The sequence below is a fragment of the Vespa velutina genome, chromosome 24 (genome assembly GCF_912470025.1).
Source record: "Vespa velutina chromosome 24, iVesVel2.1, whole genome shotgun sequence".
NCBI classification, from domain to species: domain Eukaryota; kingdom Metazoa; phylum Arthropoda; class Insecta; order Hymenoptera; family Vespidae; genus Vespa; species Vespa velutina.
Window position 1 is genome coordinate 2,966,413 of NC_062211.1, and position 21,208 is coordinate 2,987,620.

A 21,208-nucleotide genomic window follows, 5' to 3' on the forward strand; every position below is an offset into this window, starting at 1 on the left:
TGTCGACGCTCTTGCCGCTATAGAGCCGCGACGGGAACGGGTAACCGAAAGTGGGAGGAAAACGAAAGGGGAAATGAGAAAGAGAGAGATGGAACACAAAGTGTGGTATGGTGGGGGTAACGCGAGTCGGCATGAAAAGGAAAGAGAGAGAAAAAGAAAGAAAATGAGAGAATGAAGAGAGAAAGAGACGCCGGTCTAACATGGCAGACGTTGGCCGTGCAGGCGGAAAAACATGCTCTCACGAGGAAAGAGTTTCGCGCGCGCGTATTCTTGCTTACTCGCGTTAGAAAAATTCATTATACACGCACACATACACGTACATATATATATATATACATATATATATATGTGTGTGTGTGTGCGTGTGTGTGTACGTAGGATATATAAGTGAGAAATAAAATAATGACAAGCGAAGAAGAAAAGGAAAAATTGCGTTATATGTACTCACGCTCGTGCTTCATCCAACTCGTATTATCATCCCCTTGTGCGCGTGAGCACGCGCGCGTCTACAGTCAAGTAATGTAGTGGTGGTGGTGGTGGTAGTAGTAGTAGAGTAGTAGTAGTGGTGGTGGTGGTCGTGATGTAGTAGTAGTAACGATGATGATGGTGGTGGTGCGGTGTAGTGGTTGGTAGTAGTGGTGGAGCCAGCACAACAGCAGCAAGTAGTAGCAGTAGTAATAGTATAGTAGTAGTAGTAGTAGAACGGACGAAGAATGAAGTAAAAGAGCGAAGAGGATGGATTAGCAGGAAGAGAACGGCGGCAAGAAGTAAAAAGTATGAATGTGTGAGTGACAGAGAGAGAGAGAGAGAGGGAGAGGAGGGAGGAAGAGGGAAAGGAAGAAAGAGAGAGAGAGAGAGATAATATAGAGGGTGAACGGGGAAGTAGAAGGGATGAAGGGACTGAGGGGGGGGGCGGGGCGGTAACGTTGCAAAGAGAGGGGAAGGTAGGTGGTATGCGAGGAAGCTTCGCACACGCGGCCCTCACGCACTCGGTTCACGCACTCTGTTCGCGCACTATGTTCGCGCACCGCGAGAGTGACTGCTCGTTCTCTCTTTCTCTTTATCCATTTATCTATCCTGCCTGTCTAACTGTCCATCTATCTCTATCTATCTATCTTTCTCTCTCTCTCTTTCGTTTTTTCTTTCTATTTTTCTTTTTCTTTCTTTTCTTCTTTCTTTCTTTCTCACGCGTTACTCGAGAGTTCAAGCGGAAACAAACGCACTGACGTTGGATTTTCTATCTTTTTCTTTTCTTCTTTCTGTGTATATATACATATATATATATATATATATATATTTATTTGTATATATGTATCTCTCTCTCTCTTTTTGTCTCTACTGTCCGTCTGTCTATCTCTTTCTCATTCACGTTTTCGCTCTCGCTCTCTTTCAGACGCACATGCTATCTTTCCCTCTCTTTTCGAAGGGAAAAGTAGTAGGAGAAGGAGAACCGTCGGAAGGGCGCGCTTTTACGAAATGGTTACGAATCGGCTTGTAACTTTTTTCCTCTCTTTTTTCTTTTTCTTGTTTCGTTGCTTTTATCTTTTTATTCTTTCTTTTTCTCTCTTTCTCTCTGTTTATTTTCTTTTTTGACGAAAACGACGGTCAATGACGACAACGACACAACGAAACAACAACAACACGTATTTTCGGTAACCGAATAGTCGTGTGTTTACGTGCGTGCATGCGTGTGCAAACACGCGATCCTATATATACCTCTGGTGATATTTTTTTCTTTTATATTTATATATTGCTTTTATTTCTTTTCCCTTAAAAAAAGAGAAAGGAGCACATGTCTCTTGTACTAAGTTACATATGTACTCTCTTACACGAAATTACTACGCACGAGACAGTTTATGTATATATATATATATGTTACACGCGCGCACACACACACACGCGCGCGCGCAAAGAGAAAGAGAGGAGAGAGAGAGAGAGAGAGAGAGAGAGTGAGTGAATGAGTGAGTTTCACGCGCACGCGAGACGTGTGTTTTATTTGACGTGCAGAGAGACGAGAAGAGAGAATGAGAGAACGCCGCGTCGCGAAACGACAACACTCCGGGACGAATATAATGAAGAAGCACAACGCCGGCGTTGACGGACGGGATGATGACGATTACGACTACAACAACGATGACGATGACAACGACAATGACTACGACGACAACGGCGACGACAACGACAACAACGGATGTGTGTGACGTACAAAATGGCGTTTGTCGAACCGCCCGCGCCCGATCAGCTGGAAAATGCCGGAATGCCGCCGCTAGGAAAGATCGACTGACTGCCGAGGTTCGCGGCCCTAAGTGGTTTGACGTTAAGAACGAACGAGCGAGCGAGGGAGCGAGAGTGTGAGATAGAAAGAGATATATATATATATATATATATATATACACATATAATAGAGAGAAAGAGAGAGAGAGAGAGAGAAAGAGGTTGGGAGAAGACAGAGATAAAGAGAGAGACGGAGAAAGAGGAGGAAGCGACTGAGAAAGAAAGAGTGAAAGAGAGATAGAGATAGAGATAGATAGATGGATAAAAAGAGAAAGAGACAAAGAAGCATGGAAGAAGGGGGTGCAGGTCCGTTGGTGGGGGATCGAGGGGCGGCGAGAGTAAAAGGAGGGGAAGCACCCCACTTTTCCTAACGTTCGTCGGACGGCTTCGACTACCTTCGATTGCTTTCGACCGTAAGCACAGCAGGGCCGTGTCGCGCGTTGCAAGTATCTCTTTCTCTCTCTCTCTCCCTCTCTCCCTCTCTCTCTCTCTCTCTCTCTCTCTCTCTATCCCTCTTTCTCTATATCGTATATGTATAGGAATTTTCCTGACATTAAAAACAACTCTCTGGCTACTCGCTTAATAATTATAAGAACTTTTTACAACCCGCTTAAAATTATTGATATTAGTCAACTTTTTCGAATAACCATGTCGAATAACGGTAGTAGTTTAAAAATAAAAAAAGAGGAAGAAAAAAAACAAGTCAATTTCGCCTTAGGAGGGAACAGGGAAAGAAAGAGAAAGAAAGCGAGAGAGAGAGAGAGAGAAGACTGAAACTTTTCGGTTTCGTACTTTTCCGTGCTTTTCCGTACTTTTTCGTAATTTTCCGTATATCTCCGTGTAACTTCGTCCATATAGCGCGAAACATCATGCAAGACCGACGACGCGCCTCTCTCGTTTGTTTCTTTCTTTCTTTCTTTCTTTCTTTCTCTTTCTCTCTCTCTCTCTCCCTCATTCCTTTCGGCTTATATATCCTATGTATGTATTATGTGTGTGTATGTGTGTGTGTATGTGTGTGTATATATATATATATATTCTTGCTTTGGCCGTTCCTCTCGCCGAGGAATTTATAAAAATCAATATAATACTCGCCGGCCGAAGAAGGGGACGGCAAAAAATTCGGGGTCCCGTTCTTCTTCCTTTCTTTATTTCTTTCTTTCTTTCTTTCCTTCGTTCGTTCGTTCGTTCGTTCGTTCGCTCGTTCGTTCCTTCTCTCTCTTTCTCTCCCTCGCTCGATTTCTTTTTTCCTTCTTTTCTTTTCCTTTTTTTTTCTTCTCTTTTCTTTTCTTTCTTTCTTCTTCTCTTCTTTTTTTTTTTTTTCCCATTCCTTTTGTACTTTTTACCGCGAAGCCCGCGTGCGCGTGTCTGCCTTACGTCTCTTTCTCTCTTTCTCTTTTCCCCTTCTTTCATCATATACACACCATATATACATATATATATATATATATTTATGTATATACGTATGTATGTATGTACGTATATATATATATATATCTCCCTTCCTCTTCGAGCTGCCCTCGAGAAGGAAGCCGTTATCGCGAGCGAGCGCATCTGTCCGCAGAAATGAGAGAGCGCGGGAGAGTTTATTTTCTTCGATTTTTCTTTTTCTTTTTTCCTTTGTACTTTTTATTTTTTCCGTCTCTTTTGCTCATCCTCTCACTCCCCAGAAATAACAATAATAATAATAATAATAATAATAATAATAACAATAAAAAAAATAAATAAAAATAAAATTTCTTTTTTAACCTTTTCTTCTTTCAATCGCCATCTCACATTTCGTGAAATAATAATAATAGTAATAATAATATAAATAAAAACAAAACTTGTTTTCCTTTTCATTTCAAATAAATAAATAAATAAATAAATAAATACAATAAATTTCTTTTTCTTTCTAAAGAAGAAGAAAAAAAAAAAGAGAAAAAATAAGATAACCTTTCCTCCTTACTACGATCTTTTCGAATTATACTTTTTGCCTGAATTCACGTATATATATATATATTTATCGTTTCTTCGAACGATATTCCACGAGAATGAATGTGAGAAACAATGAAAATGGGTGGGGGGGGGAGGGTTGGAGTGGTGGGTTAGGGTGAGGGCACGATTGGGACGGGGACGGGGGTGTGAGGGTAGGGAGATCGGTCGAAGGTATCGTTTCTTGGCATATCCGATCGCTTGCGCTCGGTGGAGGCTTTAGAGAAGGTCGAGGACCTGTTAGAGAACGAAGACGGTCGATCGTGCACGAGAAATTCAAGATGAGAAAGGGAATCTCTCTGTCTCTCTCTCTCTCTCTTTCTCTCTCTCTTACACACACTATCTATCTGTCTATCTATCTCTCTGTCTATTGTATATACACCACTTCCATTATTACGAGGTTTATAATCTACTCGTAGATATGACGATAAATTGACTTTTCTCTTGGTTACAAAGACACTTCGTTATTCTTTTCTCTCCTTTGCAAAAAAAAAGAAAAAAGAAAAAACGAATTGATTCCATGATAGAAAAGGGAAAAGGAAAGGGTGCAGAGAGGGGGAAGGAAAAGAAGAAAAAACGAAAGAAAGAGAGAGAGACGAACGAAACGGGAAATTCGACGAGTGGAGAGGAAAGAGAGAGAGAGAGAGAGAGAGAGAGAGAGATGAAAAACTGGCGTGGGTTCCGATACTAGAGAGAGGTTCGTAATCAAACGAGATCGAGGGGAGATCATTAATTTCATCCGCCGATGTCCTCGAATCGTTTACTTTGCAAAGTGTCGAACGAAACGATTGATTGTCTTTCGAAACTTTCCACAGAGAAGTATTAGAAGTAGAGGAAGGATAAAAAGAAGTAATACGGAATTTCGTAGAGAGGTTAAAAACGTTTCATGCCGGAACTCTTTCGCGTAGTTCGCGTTCCCCCTGTACTGTCTTTCCCCCCCTCACTCTCTCTCTCTCTCTCTCTCTCTCTCTCTCTCTTTCTTTCTCTCCTCCTCCCCTCACCTTCCTCCGCCCCACCCCCTTCCCATCACTTAAGATTATCGAGAAAGAACATTTCTTGTGAAGAAGAAGAGGAAGAGAAAAAGAGAGAAAGAAGTACAAAAGAAGGGAAATGAAAGAAGAAATAAAAAAGACGAAAACTGTTTCGGTAAAGGATATTATCGCTCGTTGTGTGTGTTCCATCTTGTTTCATCTTTTTTTCTCTCTTTATATATATATACATATATATATGTATGTATGTATGTATGTATGTATGTATGTATATGTAACGAGACTTCAAATCGTCATACGACTTTTCGTTTTTTTTGTTTCCTTTTTCTTTTCTTTCGTTCTGTATCCCTTGTTTAATCAATCGCAAACATTGAAATATGCATCTTATTTAGTACGAATATAATAAAAAATTTGTAAAGGAAAAAAACACGTCTTATCCCGTCTCGTCTCCTGAGAGAACTGATCCGACAATCGAGAATTAAATATGGCTGCTTTATTATTTTCGTTATTCCTCTACTTATCGCATGTATGTATGCATGCATGTATGTATGTATTATTATAATCGTCATTTACTACAAATACTCGCTCTTAAAAATTCTACGGAGTAGTTTAGTTGTTGTCTTTCTAAAAAGGTTAGACAATAAAAAGAGAAAAAAAAAAGAAAGAAGAAAAAAAGAAGAGAGAAAAAACGTAATGCAGGATAAAGAAGCTATATGATGAAATAGTTGTATATGTATTACCTTTTCTTTTTTTTTTTTTGCGAAGGGCACTCGATGAAATAGGCTGGTCCAATGTCTTTTTATCACAGCCCAGGGGCGAACGAATAAAAGGTTACGGCAATGTAGGGACGGTAATAAAGAAGCTAAAAACTACTGTTACAAAATGACACGTGACATCGATTCGGAAATTGAAATCGCCATTTCCCTTTTTTCGAGAAAACGAAAGATCGACTTTGTTTTCAAAATGGTTATCGTCCGTTTTTTCTTTTCTTTCTTTTCTGTTTTTTCTTCTTTTTTTTTTCTTTTTTTTTGTTTTTTTTTTTTTTTGAAACGATCATAGCGATCCTTGAAAAGTTTGCAAAGGTATGCATTACGAACCAATAAACGAAATCTGTCGTCATTTTGAAATTCTACGAATCAATTTGAAAGAGAACATAAAATATTTTTAAACGCGAGACCCACGACCGTATTTCGTGCGATTTTATTTTTCGAATCGTCGCGAATGGACACTCACTTGTGGATTCGTTACTTTTAAGAAAAAGAATATATATATATATATATATATATATATATATATATATATATATATATATATAAGAGAGATAAAAAAAGAAAAACAAAAAAGAAAAAGAACAAAAAGGAAGAATCAAACGTTTACCTTTCAGTATTAAAACTCACCGTAATTCTGTGCCTTTTCTGGGATCGGTCGTTGTGCTTCCTCAACCGGAAGCATAGGAAAGCGGTACCCTGGAGAACATTCGTCCAATCCCTCGCCTCCTCCATCGCGAAGAAAGGCTTGGGATTGGTTGCCGCTGCTCTTTCGTTCTTCCAACGAATCCTCTCTCGAAATGTATCCGTCAACGAGAGAAAGAGAGTATCTTAATAAGTAATTAACGAACAATTAATATTTCTATTTCATTTATATTATTTAATATATATATATATATACATATATATATATTTAATATAATATATATATATATATTAAAGAACAAAAACCCCCTCCCCCTCCCGCCTACATTAATATTACTTATATTTTCTTTTATCCACCAATCACCGTTCGACATAATCGCTAGCCTATAAAACCTTACGATCGATATTTAATATACGCATTTAAAAAAAATGGATGCCAAGATGGCGGAATACGTCACAGAACAATAACGATACTCTACGTACATATGTATATTATAAATACGTAGATTCGAAGACTCGCCTTTCCTAATTGACAATTAAATCGTTAATGGTTTCTTTGTTTTTTTGTTACAAAAGAATAAGAAAAAAAGTTAAATAAAAAAGAAAAGAAATGACGAGATATAACGATGCTATTGTTACTACGAGCCTAAGGGATAATAGAAAAAGTGAATTTATCTGTTCGTTCATGAACGTTAGGCAAATTTGACGTATGAGATAAGACAAAGGTAATCGACCTTAAAAGATAAACGACGTGATAAAGGGATCGAAAGAAATGCGAGAATGAAATTTGCGGAAATCAATGTAACGATCGACGCCAATGCTGATATTCTCTTTCTCTCTCCCTCTTTATCTTTTCTCCTCTGTCTTACTTTCACATTTCTTGTCTCACTCTTTTCATTCTTCTTCGTTTCTCGTATTTATTCGCGGACAATGAATGTATATTCCCGTTTATCGTATTCACACAGAGATAGAGGAAATAGTTAACGCTTACGTATATAACCTCTCTCCTCGCTTTTCTTATGATCATCATTATTAGAACGCGTATACTTAACCTATACGACGAATAAATTAAATCCATAAATAAGTTAATAACAAAACACAAAAAGAAAGAAAAATAAGCGAAAATTTTCATTTTAACGAATTATAGAAATATCAATCGAATATACACACACATATATATATATTATGTATGTACATATACTTAAGTATTTGTGTATACATATGTAAGTACCTGCATTCTTGACATCTTTCATAGAGTTTACCGTTCCATGTTCATCTGTAATAATAACACAGACAGAACGAAGCATAACGCGATTATATATACACATATATACTTATATGTACATATATATATATATATATATATATACACGTAGCAACACGAGGAAAGAGGCAAATCGAAATATCAAATATTCACGAAGGCGAATTGCGAAGGAAATATGGTAGCAAGACGACGACGATGACGACGACGAATGGTTGTCGTTCGACGATTTTTCGTTTGCAATAAGCTACAAAACAAAAAAAGAAAAAAAAAAGAGAAAAAGAAAGATAGAGAAAGAGAGAGAAAAGAAAAATACGAAGACGAAGAAGAAGAAGAGGTAAAAGAAAGAAACAAGAAAAACGGAAAATCAACGTTGGAGACAAAGTAGTAGACTTTCATCCTTTAATTTCCCTCTTTCCTCTCCCCTTAACCCCATCCCAGTCGACTCCCTCGTCTCGCCAGCACACCCGCCCTTCTTTCTATCCTCCTCGTTCGAAATTAGCTAGGTAGAGAGAGAAAGAAAGAGAAAGAGGGAGGGAGAGAGAGAGAGAAAGTTCTAGCTGCTTTTTTCCTTATTTCGGACGCGCGGCCGCGAGGCAATTTCGGGGCAAAATTCCAAGTCCCAACTGTTGCGCAAACCGCGAAGGCGCAAACGCAGTCTTGGGGGCGTGGCGATCGACGAAGGGCGCGGAAGCGGCCGATAACACGCTGCCGTTTTCTCTCTCTCTTTTTCTTTCTCTCTTACTCACTCACTTTACCCTCTCCAACAATTCCGTTTTTCCCCTTGTTCCAACAGAGAGAAAGAGAGAGAAAGAACGATAGAGACAAAAAGTAGAGAGAGAGAGAGAGAGAGAAAAGAGATAGAGAAAGATGACCCGCCAAAATAATATGTATCATGTTGCTGAAAAAAAATAAAAAAAAATATATATATAAAAGTGACGATTATATACAAAAAAAGTTAGGAAAGAAGTATATATCGTTTTCCATATAATAATAATAATAATAATAATAATAATAATAATAATAATAATAATAATAATAATAATAATAATAATGATAAAAAGAAAAAGAAATAAGAAAAAAATTATACACCAAATTAACCTAACCTTTTATCGGGATAATACTTTTCCTTTAATATCATCATCTTAAATCATCATCATCATCATAATCATTATCATTATTGTCATCATTGTTATCATCATAGATGAAAAAATTCAGTATTGAAATTCGTATGTTCGCGCGCAAACGAAAAATATTAAGAAAGAAAGCCTGTTTAAACTCTCCCTGTTTGGTTATCTTTTGTTTCTCTCTCTCTCTCTCTCTCTCTCGCTCTCTCTCCCCATCTTCGTATACATACGTATATATATAAACTGAACGCGTTGCTAACCTAAAAAAGAAAGAAAGAAAGAAAGAACGAAAGAAAGAAAACAAGAATGAAAAAGAGAGAAAAAAGGCATTTTTCTTTTCTTTCTGAAACAACAACGACGACGACGACGACGACAACAACAATGTGATACGAACGAGAATGACGGAGTTGTTTCTGGCTCTACTCTATGACGACACGACGATGATGACGACAACGAGAATGGATCGATTTATTTATTTTTTTAATCTCACGTTACCTTTTCACGAGCCTTTCGCCAAATACGATATCGAATTAAAACGCGAGAGATGCGTACGGCATCCATGGACACGGACGATGATATCCTTCCGCGCGCGTCACGTTGTTGCCGACGACAGCCGACGGATGACGACGATGACGACGACGACGACGACGACGACGACGACGACGACAAAGTTTACGACAAAGTTTACGACATTGACGACGATGACATTTATTACGATCATTGGTGGTCATTCATTTTCAAAAAATAAATCTAATATGTACGTAGACACTTAACGACCAAATTTATTGCTTGAACATTTCATAATAATAATTATTATAATAGTAATCATAATAATTATAATGAATTAAAAAAGAAAAGAAAAAGAATTATATATACGTAGGTATACACACGCGCGCACACACGCATATATACGTAATATATATATATATATATGTATAGAGTAGGAGCAAAAAAAGGGAGGGGGAAGAAACTGAAAAGAAAATTAAAGTCTGACCTTGGTCGTCGCGGTCCCGTGGCCGCCGTCTTGTTGAATCGGTTTTTTTTGAGTAGTAGAAGAAGAAGAAGAAGAAGAAGAAGAAGAATTTAGAAAAGAAAAAGGACAAACGAAAAAAAGGAAAAGAAACAAGCACCCACTGTTTGAGGTTAATAATCGAAGAGAACCAAGCAATCGTTCGACTTGTGTTAGAAAAGCTCCGGAACTTCTTGTGCGTTATGGTAAGCAGAGGACTAATGATGATCATTCGGATCGTTTTTTTGCTTTCTTTCTTTCTCACACACGCATACACACTTAAATCTTTCTCTCTCTCTCTCTCTCTCTCTCTGTTTGTACTAATTCGCGACAAATAATTAACAACACTCGAGGTACGTAAAAAACGATCGCTTCCTATCTCTCTTACTCCTTTTCTGTTTCACGTCTCTTTTCACACTCTCTCTCTCTCTCACACACACACACACACACACACACAACAAAGAAACACAAATTCATACGCTCACTCTCTCTTTTTTTCTTTCACGAAAGAAAAGCATTCTGTAAACGTTAGCGGTTACATTGTAGAATATCTATTGTATGTTTCGTATAATGAAAAAAGAGAGAGAGAGAGAGAAAAAGATAGAAAGAGAAAGAGAGAAGAAGAGAGAAAGAAAGAGACAGATAGATAATATACAGAGAAAATTTGTAACGCGATAGACAGAAAGAGTGTGATAAGAGACAGGAGAGGAGTGTCTGTGTAATCCGTTCCTAACCTTAAAATCGACGTTTTCAGGATGTATCCGCGTTTTCCGAGGATACGTTCGATGCCAAAGAATGGATCAACAAAACGTTCAAATCCACGGAAGCTCAAGAGAACAAGGATGTAAGTCTTCGTCACATTAATAATAACCAGTATCTTTCTTTCTTTTTTGTTTCTCTCTCTCTCTCTCTCTCTCTCTCTCTCTCTCTTTCTCTCCTTCTTTCTTTCTTTCTGATTGTCTGTCTTTCTCTCTCTTTCTCTCTGTCTCTTTTTCTCCCTTTCTCCCTCCCTCGTTTTCTAGATCGTTCTCTCTCAATTTCTCTACTCGACACGGTTTTTCAATTTATGTTCGCACGGAGTACGCTCGGATACTAAACTGATGGCTTCCATCGCATGGCGGTCAATGACACCGCCGTATGTCTTTTTAATACGATAACTTTTTTATTTTCTTTTTCTTAAGGTTAAGGAACTTTCGTATATGTAGAATAACATAGAGAGTTAAGTTTTTTTTCTGACTTTTCAAATTTATTCCGACAATACGATATACGTCTCAACGTATAATCATTTCCGTAAATTATTTATGAATGAAAAATTTATTCATTATGAGAGAGAGAGAGAGAGAGAGAGGGGGGGGGTGGAGAACGTTTCCATTTAATCTAATTTTTCAATTGTTCTCAATTTTAATTATATTATTATATTGTTAGAAAACGAGCGTACGTTCGAAAATATAATATATTTCTATGATAGAATTTGTTATATTTTGTTAAGGCATTCGTCTCTTCCTTGGTCATGAAGTTACAATTATACGTACAACAAGTTAACAGTGCATTGGAGGAAACCAGTCAATCGGTATTGTCCAGCTTACCTAGAGTTCTAAGGGACAGTCAATTATTACAACAAGAAGCTTTGGCGTTAAAGGAAAAGATGACTTCTGTTAAACAAGAGATTGCCAAGGTCTTTAATATGTTATCTTTCTTTTCGTTTATTATATCGGTAGTACTCTTTAATTCCGCGAGATTGTTCATTGTGAAATTTATTGAACAGGTAGAAGAATGTACTGCATCCTCTATAGAATCATTAGAAAGACTCGATAGAATAAAGACTCAATTGGAAACTGCTAAACGTGGCCTACACGAAGCTGATAATTGGAGCGCTTTAGCAAATGATGTAGAGGAAGTACGAATATTGATTTGGATACTTAAGTACTTTTTTATCATTCTAATTTATTGAAAATACTTTCGTATCATATAGGTATTTGAATCGGGAGACATAGAGGTCATAGCTAGCAAGTTATTTAGTATGCAAAAGTCATTAACCATGCTCATCAATGTGGTAGATTATGAAGATAAAAAGCTTCAATTAGAAGGCTTAAAAAATAGATTAGAAGCAATGGCCAGTCCTAAACTTGTTCAAGCCTTTAACACTGGAAATTTAGGTACCCACAAAAATGAACTGTGTTTCTTCATTTTTATGTTCCATCATCTCTATTTTCTTCTTTGTTTTTAATACAAATATTTGATATACAAATGTTATTTAAATTTATAGATCAGTCCAAAGTTTACGTGGATATTTTCAATAAAATGGAAAGATTACCTCAACTTCTTAAATATTATCACAATTGTTTGAAAGTATCATTAGGACAGGAATGGAGGCGAACTATTGAATTGGCACAAGATGAGAATCTAACGTATTGGTTGCATAGTTATTATGACAAACTTTTATCTACTTGGCACGAACAAGTAGATATATCTTACCTATTAGATTATTATTATTATTATTATTTATCATTATAATTGCACAATTATAATTGTTTCATGATTTTAAAGGTGAAATGGTGCCAACAAGTGTTTCCTAATACATCCAGTGAAATTCTTATTAATGTATATGCTGATCTGTTAAGAAGTTTGGATCCGAGCATATTAGAATCGATAGAATCATTATTAAAACAATATTCCAATGCTATGCAGTTATCATTATTGTTGGAACTTAAACAACTTACCAGACATTTTGCAGTAAACATTAGTGGAGCTATAGAAACGTTGTCTTCGACAAAATCAGTAAATCGAAATGTTTCTAATAATGAAACAGCGAGTAATACAAAAACATTTAATCAATATGTAATATCTTTGGCGCAAGCAATATATGCGCCATATGTTCCATACGTGATGAAGTATAAAACTTACGAAGTTGCACAATTAGAACAACAGCTCCAATCTTTGGATCTATTACACGATGATCTAAGCGATACTATCAATTCTCTATCACTTAGCATTCCAAGAGTCATCGGATATGCTCACGAAGCAAATAAACGTTGTAAATTGTTTACCGATGGCTGCGGCTATCCAGGTTTACTTAAAGCGTTAAATGTATGTTTACCACCGCTTTGCCTTTTACAATCTAATAGAAAATCCATAAAGATCATTATGTAAAATGAATTCATTTTGCAGATATATTTTGATAAGTATATTATTAAATATCAGGCAACTATACGACAATTAGAGAGGAAAAAGGTTAAACAAGAAGATTGGAATTTATTTCAAATGTGTCTTACCTTAATGCAGAGTATAGGTATTTTTCAAATAATTATTCTTCTTTACTTTTGGAAGACTTCCATGGTCAGTTCTCTTTTTTTCATTTTATTTTATAGGAGAACTCTTGGGACAAGTGCACCTGTTTGAAAAATCCTTAGTAATCGATATAATCGAATCTAATAATAAATTATTAAGTCATACGGCCGGACCTTTTAACCAATATAAAAAATTGCTTCTCGAACCTGTTGGACAAACCGAATTAGAACAACTTGTTGCTTCGTTTCAAAAAGGTAAATATTAGAGAACATTATTTCATTGTAAAGTATATAAATATTATATTTGTAATTACTTTTTTGTAATGACATATTTTATTTACAGAAGACAAAACTATTCTTGATTCAGTTATAAAACCCATTCACAAACTTTGCTCCGATTTACATCATGCAACTTACGAAGTTATTTTTGCACCCATTTTTACCCAATTACTCTCAGTTCAAAAAGCACCTGCTTGGTCAGATGACAATAAAATGCATCTTAGTACGGATCTACCGGATTATAGCTTCGCACCTCAAGAATATATCACGCAAGTTGGCCAATATCTAATGACACTTCCTCAACATTTAGAACCATTTTTATTAAGAGATAATCCGAGTTTAACATTGGCATTAAAAGCTGCCGATCCTCAGTACGCTCAGGGATCAACCGAATCTGGTTTTACTGGCATTTTATTAGATATTATTGCCAGAGGAACTTGCCAAATGTTCCATGATCAAACATTAGCCATTGGCCGATTAAGTTCTGTTGCTTGCAAGCAACTTGCTACTGATATAGGTGATTATAATTGAATAATCATATCGTTCCAGCTGTTAAAGTTAAAGTATTAATTTCATTAATCCATATTGTAGATTACGTTGGAAACGTTTTAGAGGAGCTTGGTCTTTCGTTATCAGAGAATCTGCAACATATGTCATTGTTATTACGATTGCCGCCAGAGGAATATCAAAATGGTAGCTCTGGTTGCAATCCCCGGGTAGTAGCTGCGGTAAGACAAATGAGAAACATTACGTTGTCTGGGTGAAATAATGACTTTACTATATATAAAAAATATTAAAAAACGTTAAATTTATATAATTTGTATAAAATATCTTACCATACATAATACATTGACAAACGTATTGATAATTACTATTTTTGATGCAATCAAAATAGTATATATTACATTCCAAAGAAAAATTATTTATATCAAAATAAAGTAACAAAATATGCCATTGAAGATTATTCTTCATTAATATTTTACAAACAAATGCTTTCATATCTATTAACTATAATATTTCTATTTCTATAAAATATATGAATATAATATGTTTATAAAAATATCAATCATAGCAAACATTTTTAATAGATTAACAATAAATTATTGCATATAGGTTGCACTCTTTGTTTCCCTTTTAAAACTTACTTTGTATCAATTTGATGATTGTTTCTATTGCATCAACAATAAGTCTGAAAGGAAAAAAAGTGATTTCTAATTGTTAATATTAATATAGAAGATATAAACGTACTTCGAATAAAATACCTATTATGGACAGTAAGATCACATCGTTTTTCATATTCTAACTTGATAACGTGCGTAATGTTTCGAAGTTTTTTCATGGATTTAATTGGCAAGTTAAACATATCATTTATTATCAATAACGTAGAAAGTATATCAATCTGCAATATGCAATAAATATTTTGACGAAATGATTTGAAAATGTCATAAAAAATATCTGAAATAAATACTTACTTCATTGTAGTGTATTACAGCTTGTTTTATAGCAAAAAAGCATGCATCTTGATATTTCCTTAAGTATAACGTATTTTTTAAAATCTTCTCTGCGAGATATGGAAATTTAATTTTCAATATATCTGCAGAATTGTTTCCAGCGTTATCAATAATTTCTTTACTTATATCATTGATACCAGTATTTAATATAATAGTTAAGTACGTAGCATGCATCTTTTGATCATCGTACGTAGATACGATCGTTTCAAAATATTTTTCTATTAGCAACGTTAAAATTTTTAAATTCTAAAACAAATAATTGAGTTAAATGAGTGAAATAATATATATGCGAAAGAACGCGAAGAGTATTACTAATAAATCCATTAAAAAATTATTATCTTACATTTGTATATGCAATTATAATATCTTCGGAGTATTCATTTAAAGATATCATTACAGCACATAAGAACTTTGGTAGAATAGTATTTAGTAAATTAGAATCTTCATTATAATATTGAGTTTTATTAAAGTGCAATAGAGCAATGATCGCTTTCAAAGCGTCATGGATAAAAATGATGCCGACGGATGAAGAAATAGATTTGAAATACAGAATTATTATTTTACAACATATCTTTGTAGACAGTTGGCATTCTTTTATCATAGAATTGCATACGTTAAAAACTATCTTCAATATATTAATTGGAAATTGATGTTTCTTATGTTCTTCCATTGTAGGCATTTTAGGTATCACCTTCCTATACAAATTTAAATTACGTTATTATTTATATGAATTTAACATGAAAATTGTTATATGAACATTTATATTCATACTCTTCGATCCATGATAATATATCTTGAAGACATTCTGAAATATCGTAAACGTCAATTTTCAATAGTATATATATCATCGATAAATAATCCTTGAAAAGACCAATCAAAACTTGTTCCTTCATTATGTTACTTAATTCGTTTGAACGTGTCAATCTATTTTCCATGTGATATTGTATCACACGCAATTCTTTCCAAGCATTCACTAAATCTTCATAATATATAGTCAATAATTTTTCTTGGAAATCAATATTCAATAATTGTTTGAGTATTTCTACGGTCAATATAAGTGTCTTTTCTTGTTCTTTTATAAACAAATCATTACTATTTTCCTATATGAAAGAGAAAAAAGAAAATACTTGTACTTACTAGCTCTTTAAAGGATTATAGGATCGTAGGATAGTACTAACTTGATTATACTCTATCGTTGTATTTGTAAATTTTGTTATCAATTCTTTTAATAACGTAAAGACTATATCCATTTTCTCCCATTTCATTAACGTGTATAAAATTGTGATTATCATCTCATTGGAAATATTACGATTAGATAATTGTTCCACAATGGTTTCACATATATTGTTTGCATTGGTCATCATAGTAACGGGTAAAAATGAAAGTAAGAATAACGTAGATTCATTCAAAGATAATTTCTAAAACAATTTCGCTTTACTTATAAAGTTATTTTTTTTTATTTTTAGTTAAAAACATTATTCTTCATACCTGTATTCTATATGAACATAAAATTTGTGGCAGTATGCTTGTACAGATCCTTCGTAAGTCCCTTCCCTCTTCTTTGTCAAAATATTCTTTCGTAACATTATTTTTGTTTACATATAATATTACAGCAACTACCTCAAGCAATATATTAATTGATTCGCATGTGTTAATTTCTTGTTTAATTATATCTTTGGTAGAGTTTGCTGAAGAAACAGAAAATATTATTAATTTAGCAATTTTATATTGGCTAGAAAGTAAAATTGTCAAATTAATACTAAATACCATTATGTGATTTATCGTTATTCCTTTTAAATCTTTTACTACATTTATTGCTTGTTTCATCATCTGCTAATAAACAGCATGCTTGTCTTTCAATAGTCAGTAATATAATATTTATAAGTTTAGAAGCATTATCCCAATTAATGATATACTTTGAATGAAAAAAAAACTTTCTTGTTGCCGTAATATTCTTCATTCCTATATTTATGATTTCTTGTGTGGCATTGCCATTACTTATATCATGTGGTTGTATTCGCAAACATAGTAATTTTATTAATTGCTGTAATAATTTGGACTCATTGGTATCCTAAATAAAAATGGTAAAATTTACTAAGAGTATATATATATATATATATATATTTTTTTTCTTTTCTTTTAGCTGCTTCGAATATAAATGATCGATTTATTTATATCCGAATTGATTTACCTCTATGCATTTCAATAAAGTAGTTAATGCAACAATATCCCAAACTAAAATGCCAATCTGATTTTGAAGATATACGATAAGTTTAGTAAAACATTTGATAACATCTATGTCTGCTGCGTAATATATTTGATTGACAAAGTTATTTATAAAACTTTTTACACTTGTATGAGAGTGTTTATTAGACACCATTTGTTTGATACCATTTAGGATACTTATTTTAATTTCTGAAGAAGATTTGCTTTTCATATGACATGATAAAATATTTAACCAATTTTTAATTATATTAGCAGGTATATGCTTCCAATGAGACTCCAATATTTTATAAGTACCCTGCAATGTAGAAATATATCTATAACTATTATAAATTATTATTTTATATCAAGGAATCAATATATATGTAATAATTATGTACATTTATAGCTATTAGACACACTTGCTGATTGGAATCTTTCAAAAGGTATGAAATAGCTTTTGAATATTGTTTCATGTTATTTTCATTTTGCATCAAATGTTTCGATTCCACAGAATAAATAATAAATAGAATTTCAGCTGCGTTGCATCTGACGCATGATCCAGAAGCCTGAAATAAAATTAACCCATAGGTATAATTGTTCCAATATTATATCAAAATTATATTGTTATCGATCGTTTTAAAAAGTTTCTACCTTCAAATGTTCCCATAATAAACTTTTCCAATGATCATGCAACATTACTCTTATTGTATTGCTTTTATAATGATATAATGCATCTATGAATATAAGTAAATTTGTTCCAAGTTTGACTCGTCCTGTAGAATCTCTACGTGATCTAAGACAATGAAAAATAATGTTTCTGAAACATTTTTCGATTATCAACTTCTTAGTTTTATTGGTAGCACTTAACCATGCTTTGGCATACAAATTTGCATATCCTTTTATTATATCAGGTTCTGCAATTTCAAGTATTGCTTTTACATTATTATGAATCCCCTAGAATTTAATAATTATATTAAAATTACAAAGAATAAATGTCTCATAGGTTAATATTATATTATACCATTACGAATTCTTCTCCTAACGCAAATAATTTTAACAAAATAACTCTTCCTTCTGGTATAGACATAACGATGCTACTCCGCGATAATTCAACCAACATTTGTATATCATCGTTACGTTCTATTAAATACAGCGCAGATCTTATTTTATGTAATCGTTTAATATGTTGCTGAAAGTATGATACGTTATTTGTATAAAAACTTGCAGACGTTTTTTGCATATATGAATTTATGTATTTATGCAGATTATGAAAGTATGAATTTATACATATATGAGTTACCAATGAACTTTCAGATGTTTCGGTCAGGTGCTTTATAGCATTTATTATTACTTTTTCTTTCCATATCATATTTGATTTCCACCAATTTTCTAGAAGGTATGATATTTCATCTTTTACCTTAAAAAGAATTATTGTATATGTGTAACAGTTATTTCTATAGATCATAGGTATAACAAACCTTTGTATCTTTCATTTCTGGTAATATAACCGAGTGAAGTATTATTACAATCTCTAATAATATATTTGGTAAAAATGTTCTTTGCAGCACTGTCTCCAAAGCCATTGCGGCTATCGTCTCTATCAATTTTAATGCTTGTTGCTTTTCCTAGAAATATATTTCAAACTTAATAATAATTATATGATGTAATCTCTATAGACACAGGATATGTGTCACAAGTGGGAAGAAGATAATTCTAAATGGAGAAAAGATTTGAAAATATAATAAAATAGTATTTTTTTTACATACAAGTTGTTTTCAAGAAAATTCATTGCATGCGTATAAAATTATGACTAAAATATGATTCATCAAGCGACGTATAATATTTATCTGTAAACAATGCTCTTTGATTTTTTCTGACATCTTATTTATTTGAGCAATCAGTTTTCTTTTAATTATTAAGTTTGAAATTTACTTTTGAAGATAGCAACAAGTGCTAAAATTGATAGATAGATATATATATATATATATATATATAATGTTCATACTTTGGAATTTTTATTATTCGATTGTAATATAGATAACTTTTGTGCCTTTAACAGTACTATTTTCACATGATACCATAATTCGCATAGTTCTTCTTCAGATAATACTATTATATTTTTTGCGTCCAACTTCTATAAAAGGAAATATTAAATATTTATTCCGACTATAACAATTAATATTTAAAATAAGTATATACGGAGATTATATTACTTTACGTAAAGGAATAAAATAAATAATTGCTATAAACGGCAAATATAATAATGTAAATTGTAAATGATATGTAAACAAACCATTTTATCACATATAGTGGATATATCATAGCCTTTGGTTTTTAAAATGCGAAACAATAGTTTATCATCTACTATAACACGTTGGCAGGACATTTTTTATATAATAGAAATCATATATATCATCAAAATTAATATAGATATCTTCTCTGCTTTCAATATCTTTCTCATTTAAAATTATCAATATTTTCAAACAAAATTTCTTTTTATGGCATACACTCTATTTCCTTAATTTTTATAACAGAAATATTACATATAAAATAACATATATGTATATATTTAACATAATCTTTCACATTCAAATCAATATATAATCCATCAGGATCACCCATGCCGCTTAAATTAGCTTTTTAACGTGGACTCAATCACAATAATAGCATGTAGAACAAAACATATTTAACCTTCAAAGTTTTTATCGTAAATGTGTTACGTAAATATAGAAGAAATTAACGCCATCTATTAATAGCGTTACGTACTTAACGACGCATTGGTCGAATCGCGCCAAGATAGACTCAGGAACGTATTAATAAGGGGATCCAGCTGGTACCAAGAATAAATAGAAAATTTCTATTAGATATTAAAGAAGGTTAATTTAAATTATTAAAATTATACAATATTATTTCTTTACGTGATCTTTATTCGCTACAAATATGTTAAAACCGAAAAATCATCGCTAATAGATATCGTTCACCATGGTTGCCGCCGCGTTGTATTCAGGCTCTCCATTGAATTAATTATGATTAGCTAATAATATAAAACAACCGATCGTAAAGCTCGCAGCACCATAGTAACTTGCTAATGCACGATTCATACGTTCAAATTTTCGTATATTAGAAAGTATAAATCATACTAATCTTTGAACGTCGACACGTTGAAAATTTTTTTACACATTCATACCATTTACACGCAAACGCGACACGTGCGTACAGAATTCTCTCTCTCTCTCTCTCTCTCTCTCTCTCTTTCTCTCTTGCGTAAATAAAGCGCCGACGAACTAGCGTCAGTTTTTCTTTTATCACACGTATTTTATAAAGATAGGAATAGCTACAGAGAATATATAACACGATATATTCATATTATATATATGTATATATATATAATATATATCTTATATATATCATATATATACACACACACATATATATATATATATATAAATTATGATTCATTAGTACTCTTTGACGAATTTTAATTAGAAAGTAATAAAAGGGACATAATGGACAGAAGAAATGCAGAAAATGCTAACGTTCCAATATGGCGTCCAATATTAGAAATACTACGAAAATAAAAAAAGAAAAAAAAAGAAGAAAAAGAAAAGAGATAAAAGACACGAATTTATGAATGATAGTAAGACTTTAATATACTTATTAACATTTCCTGTCATTTTCCATAAAACTTTGTATCACAAATACGTGTTTTAAAGATGGAGCCAAAAATGAACCAATCACATTTACTGCATTTGTTATTTCCATTATACAATAACTACATTGCATCAATTAATCACCAATTTGACTGTATATAAATGTGCTCGATAAAAACAACAATATAATTACATATATATATATATATATATATATATATATATATATATAT

General features: G+C 33.1%; 3 protein-coding genes across 9 annotated transcripts in view; 1 reads left to right on the plus strand and 2 right to left on the minus strand.

Moving 5' to 3' along the window:
* The window catches only part of LOC124956892 (protein tramtrack, alpha isoform-like), a 100,470-nt gene extending 98,143 nt beyond the window's left edge, over nt 1–2,327 (minus strand). Inside the window, exons 1-2 of one of the 2 annotated variants that reach the window (XM_047513262.1) lie at nt 2,207–2,327; nt 449–1,259 (exon numbers count right to left, since the gene is read on the minus strand). The gene's annotated coding sequence lies outside the window, so the exon portion shown is untranslated. Of the gene's footprint in view, nt 1–448; nt 1,260–2,206 lie in introns of those variants that run through there. The other variant, XM_047513267.1, reaches the window with a different exon arrangement.
* On the plus strand, nt 120–17,952 carry LOC124956890 (conserved oligomeric Golgi complex subunit 7). Of its 2 annotated transcripts, XM_047513260.1 has the most exons (12): nt 120–774; nt 10,085–10,249; nt 10,798–10,887; nt 11,533–11,718; nt 11,809–11,940; nt 12,016–12,199; nt 12,310–12,503; nt 12,591–13,130; nt 13,212–13,332; nt 13,412–13,585; nt 13,674–14,126; nt 14,201–17,952. In XM_047513260.1, exons 2-12 carry the CDS (start codon nt 10,247–10,249, stop codon nt 14,371–14,373), a joined length of 2,250 nt encoding a protein of 749 aa, XP_047369216.1. In that variant the 5' UTR covers nt 120–774; nt 10,085–10,246; the 3' UTR covers nt 14,374–17,952. The 2 variants fall into 2 exon arrangements, with proteins under 2 accessions (XP_047369216.1, XP_047369215.1); XM_047513259.1 differs by lacking the exon at nt 120–774 and having other exon boundaries at nt 9,974–10,249.
* LOC124956889 (condensin-2 complex subunit G2-like) lies at nt 12,857–21,208 on the minus strand. Of its 5 annotated transcripts, none has more exons than XM_047513256.1 (17): nt 19,619–21,208; nt 19,331–19,459; nt 18,804–18,950; nt 18,347–18,742; nt 17,977–18,279; nt 17,724–17,891; nt 17,312–17,641; nt 16,888–17,191; nt 16,609–16,808; nt 16,299–16,538; nt 15,892–16,220; nt 15,464–15,815; nt 15,082–15,366; nt 14,858–15,008; nt 13,645–14,798; nt 13,316–13,537; nt 12,857–13,161 (listed from the first exon to the last, which is right to left on the minus strand). In XM_047513256.1, exons 1-15 carry the CDS (start codon nt 19,709–19,711, stop codon nt 14,779–14,781), a joined length of 3,447 nt encoding a protein of 1,148 aa, XP_047369212.1. In that variant the 5' UTR covers nt 19,712–21,208; the 3' UTR covers nt 12,857–13,161; nt 13,316–13,537; nt 13,645–14,778. The 5 variants fall into 5 exon arrangements, with proteins under 5 accessions (XP_047369212.1, XP_047369213.1, XP_047369210.1 ...); XM_047513257.1 differs by having other exon boundaries at nt 13,645–15,008; nt 18,347–18,514; nt 18,626–18,742; nt 19,619–21,207; XM_047513254.1 differs by having other exon boundaries at nt 14,872–15,008; nt 19,619–21,207.

Excerpts from the sequence above, each read along its gene's own strand:
- LOC124956889 (XM_047513253.1), bottom strand. The coding sequence starts at position 19,711 with ATGTCCTGCCAACGTGTTATAGTAGATGATAAACTATTGTTTCGCATT. Across the intron at positions 18,951-19,330 it reads CGAATAATAAAAATTCCAAA|GAAAAGCAACAAGCATTAAA; the intron begins GTATGAACATTA and ends ATATATTTCTAG. Across the intron at positions 18,743-18,803 it reads CAGAAATGAAAGATACAAAG|GTAAAAGATGAAATATCATA; the intron begins GTTTGTTATACC and ends ATTCTTTTTAAG.
- LOC124956890 (XM_047513260.1), top strand. Across the intron at positions 13,131-13,211 it reads GTTTACTTAAAGCGTTAAAT|ATATATTTTGATAAGTATAT; the intron begins GTATGTTTACCA and ends TTCATTTTGCAG. Across the intron at positions 13,333-13,411 it reads TACCTTAATGCAGAGTATAG|GAGAACTCTTGGGACAAGTG; the intron begins GTATTTTTCAAA and ends TTTATTTTATAG.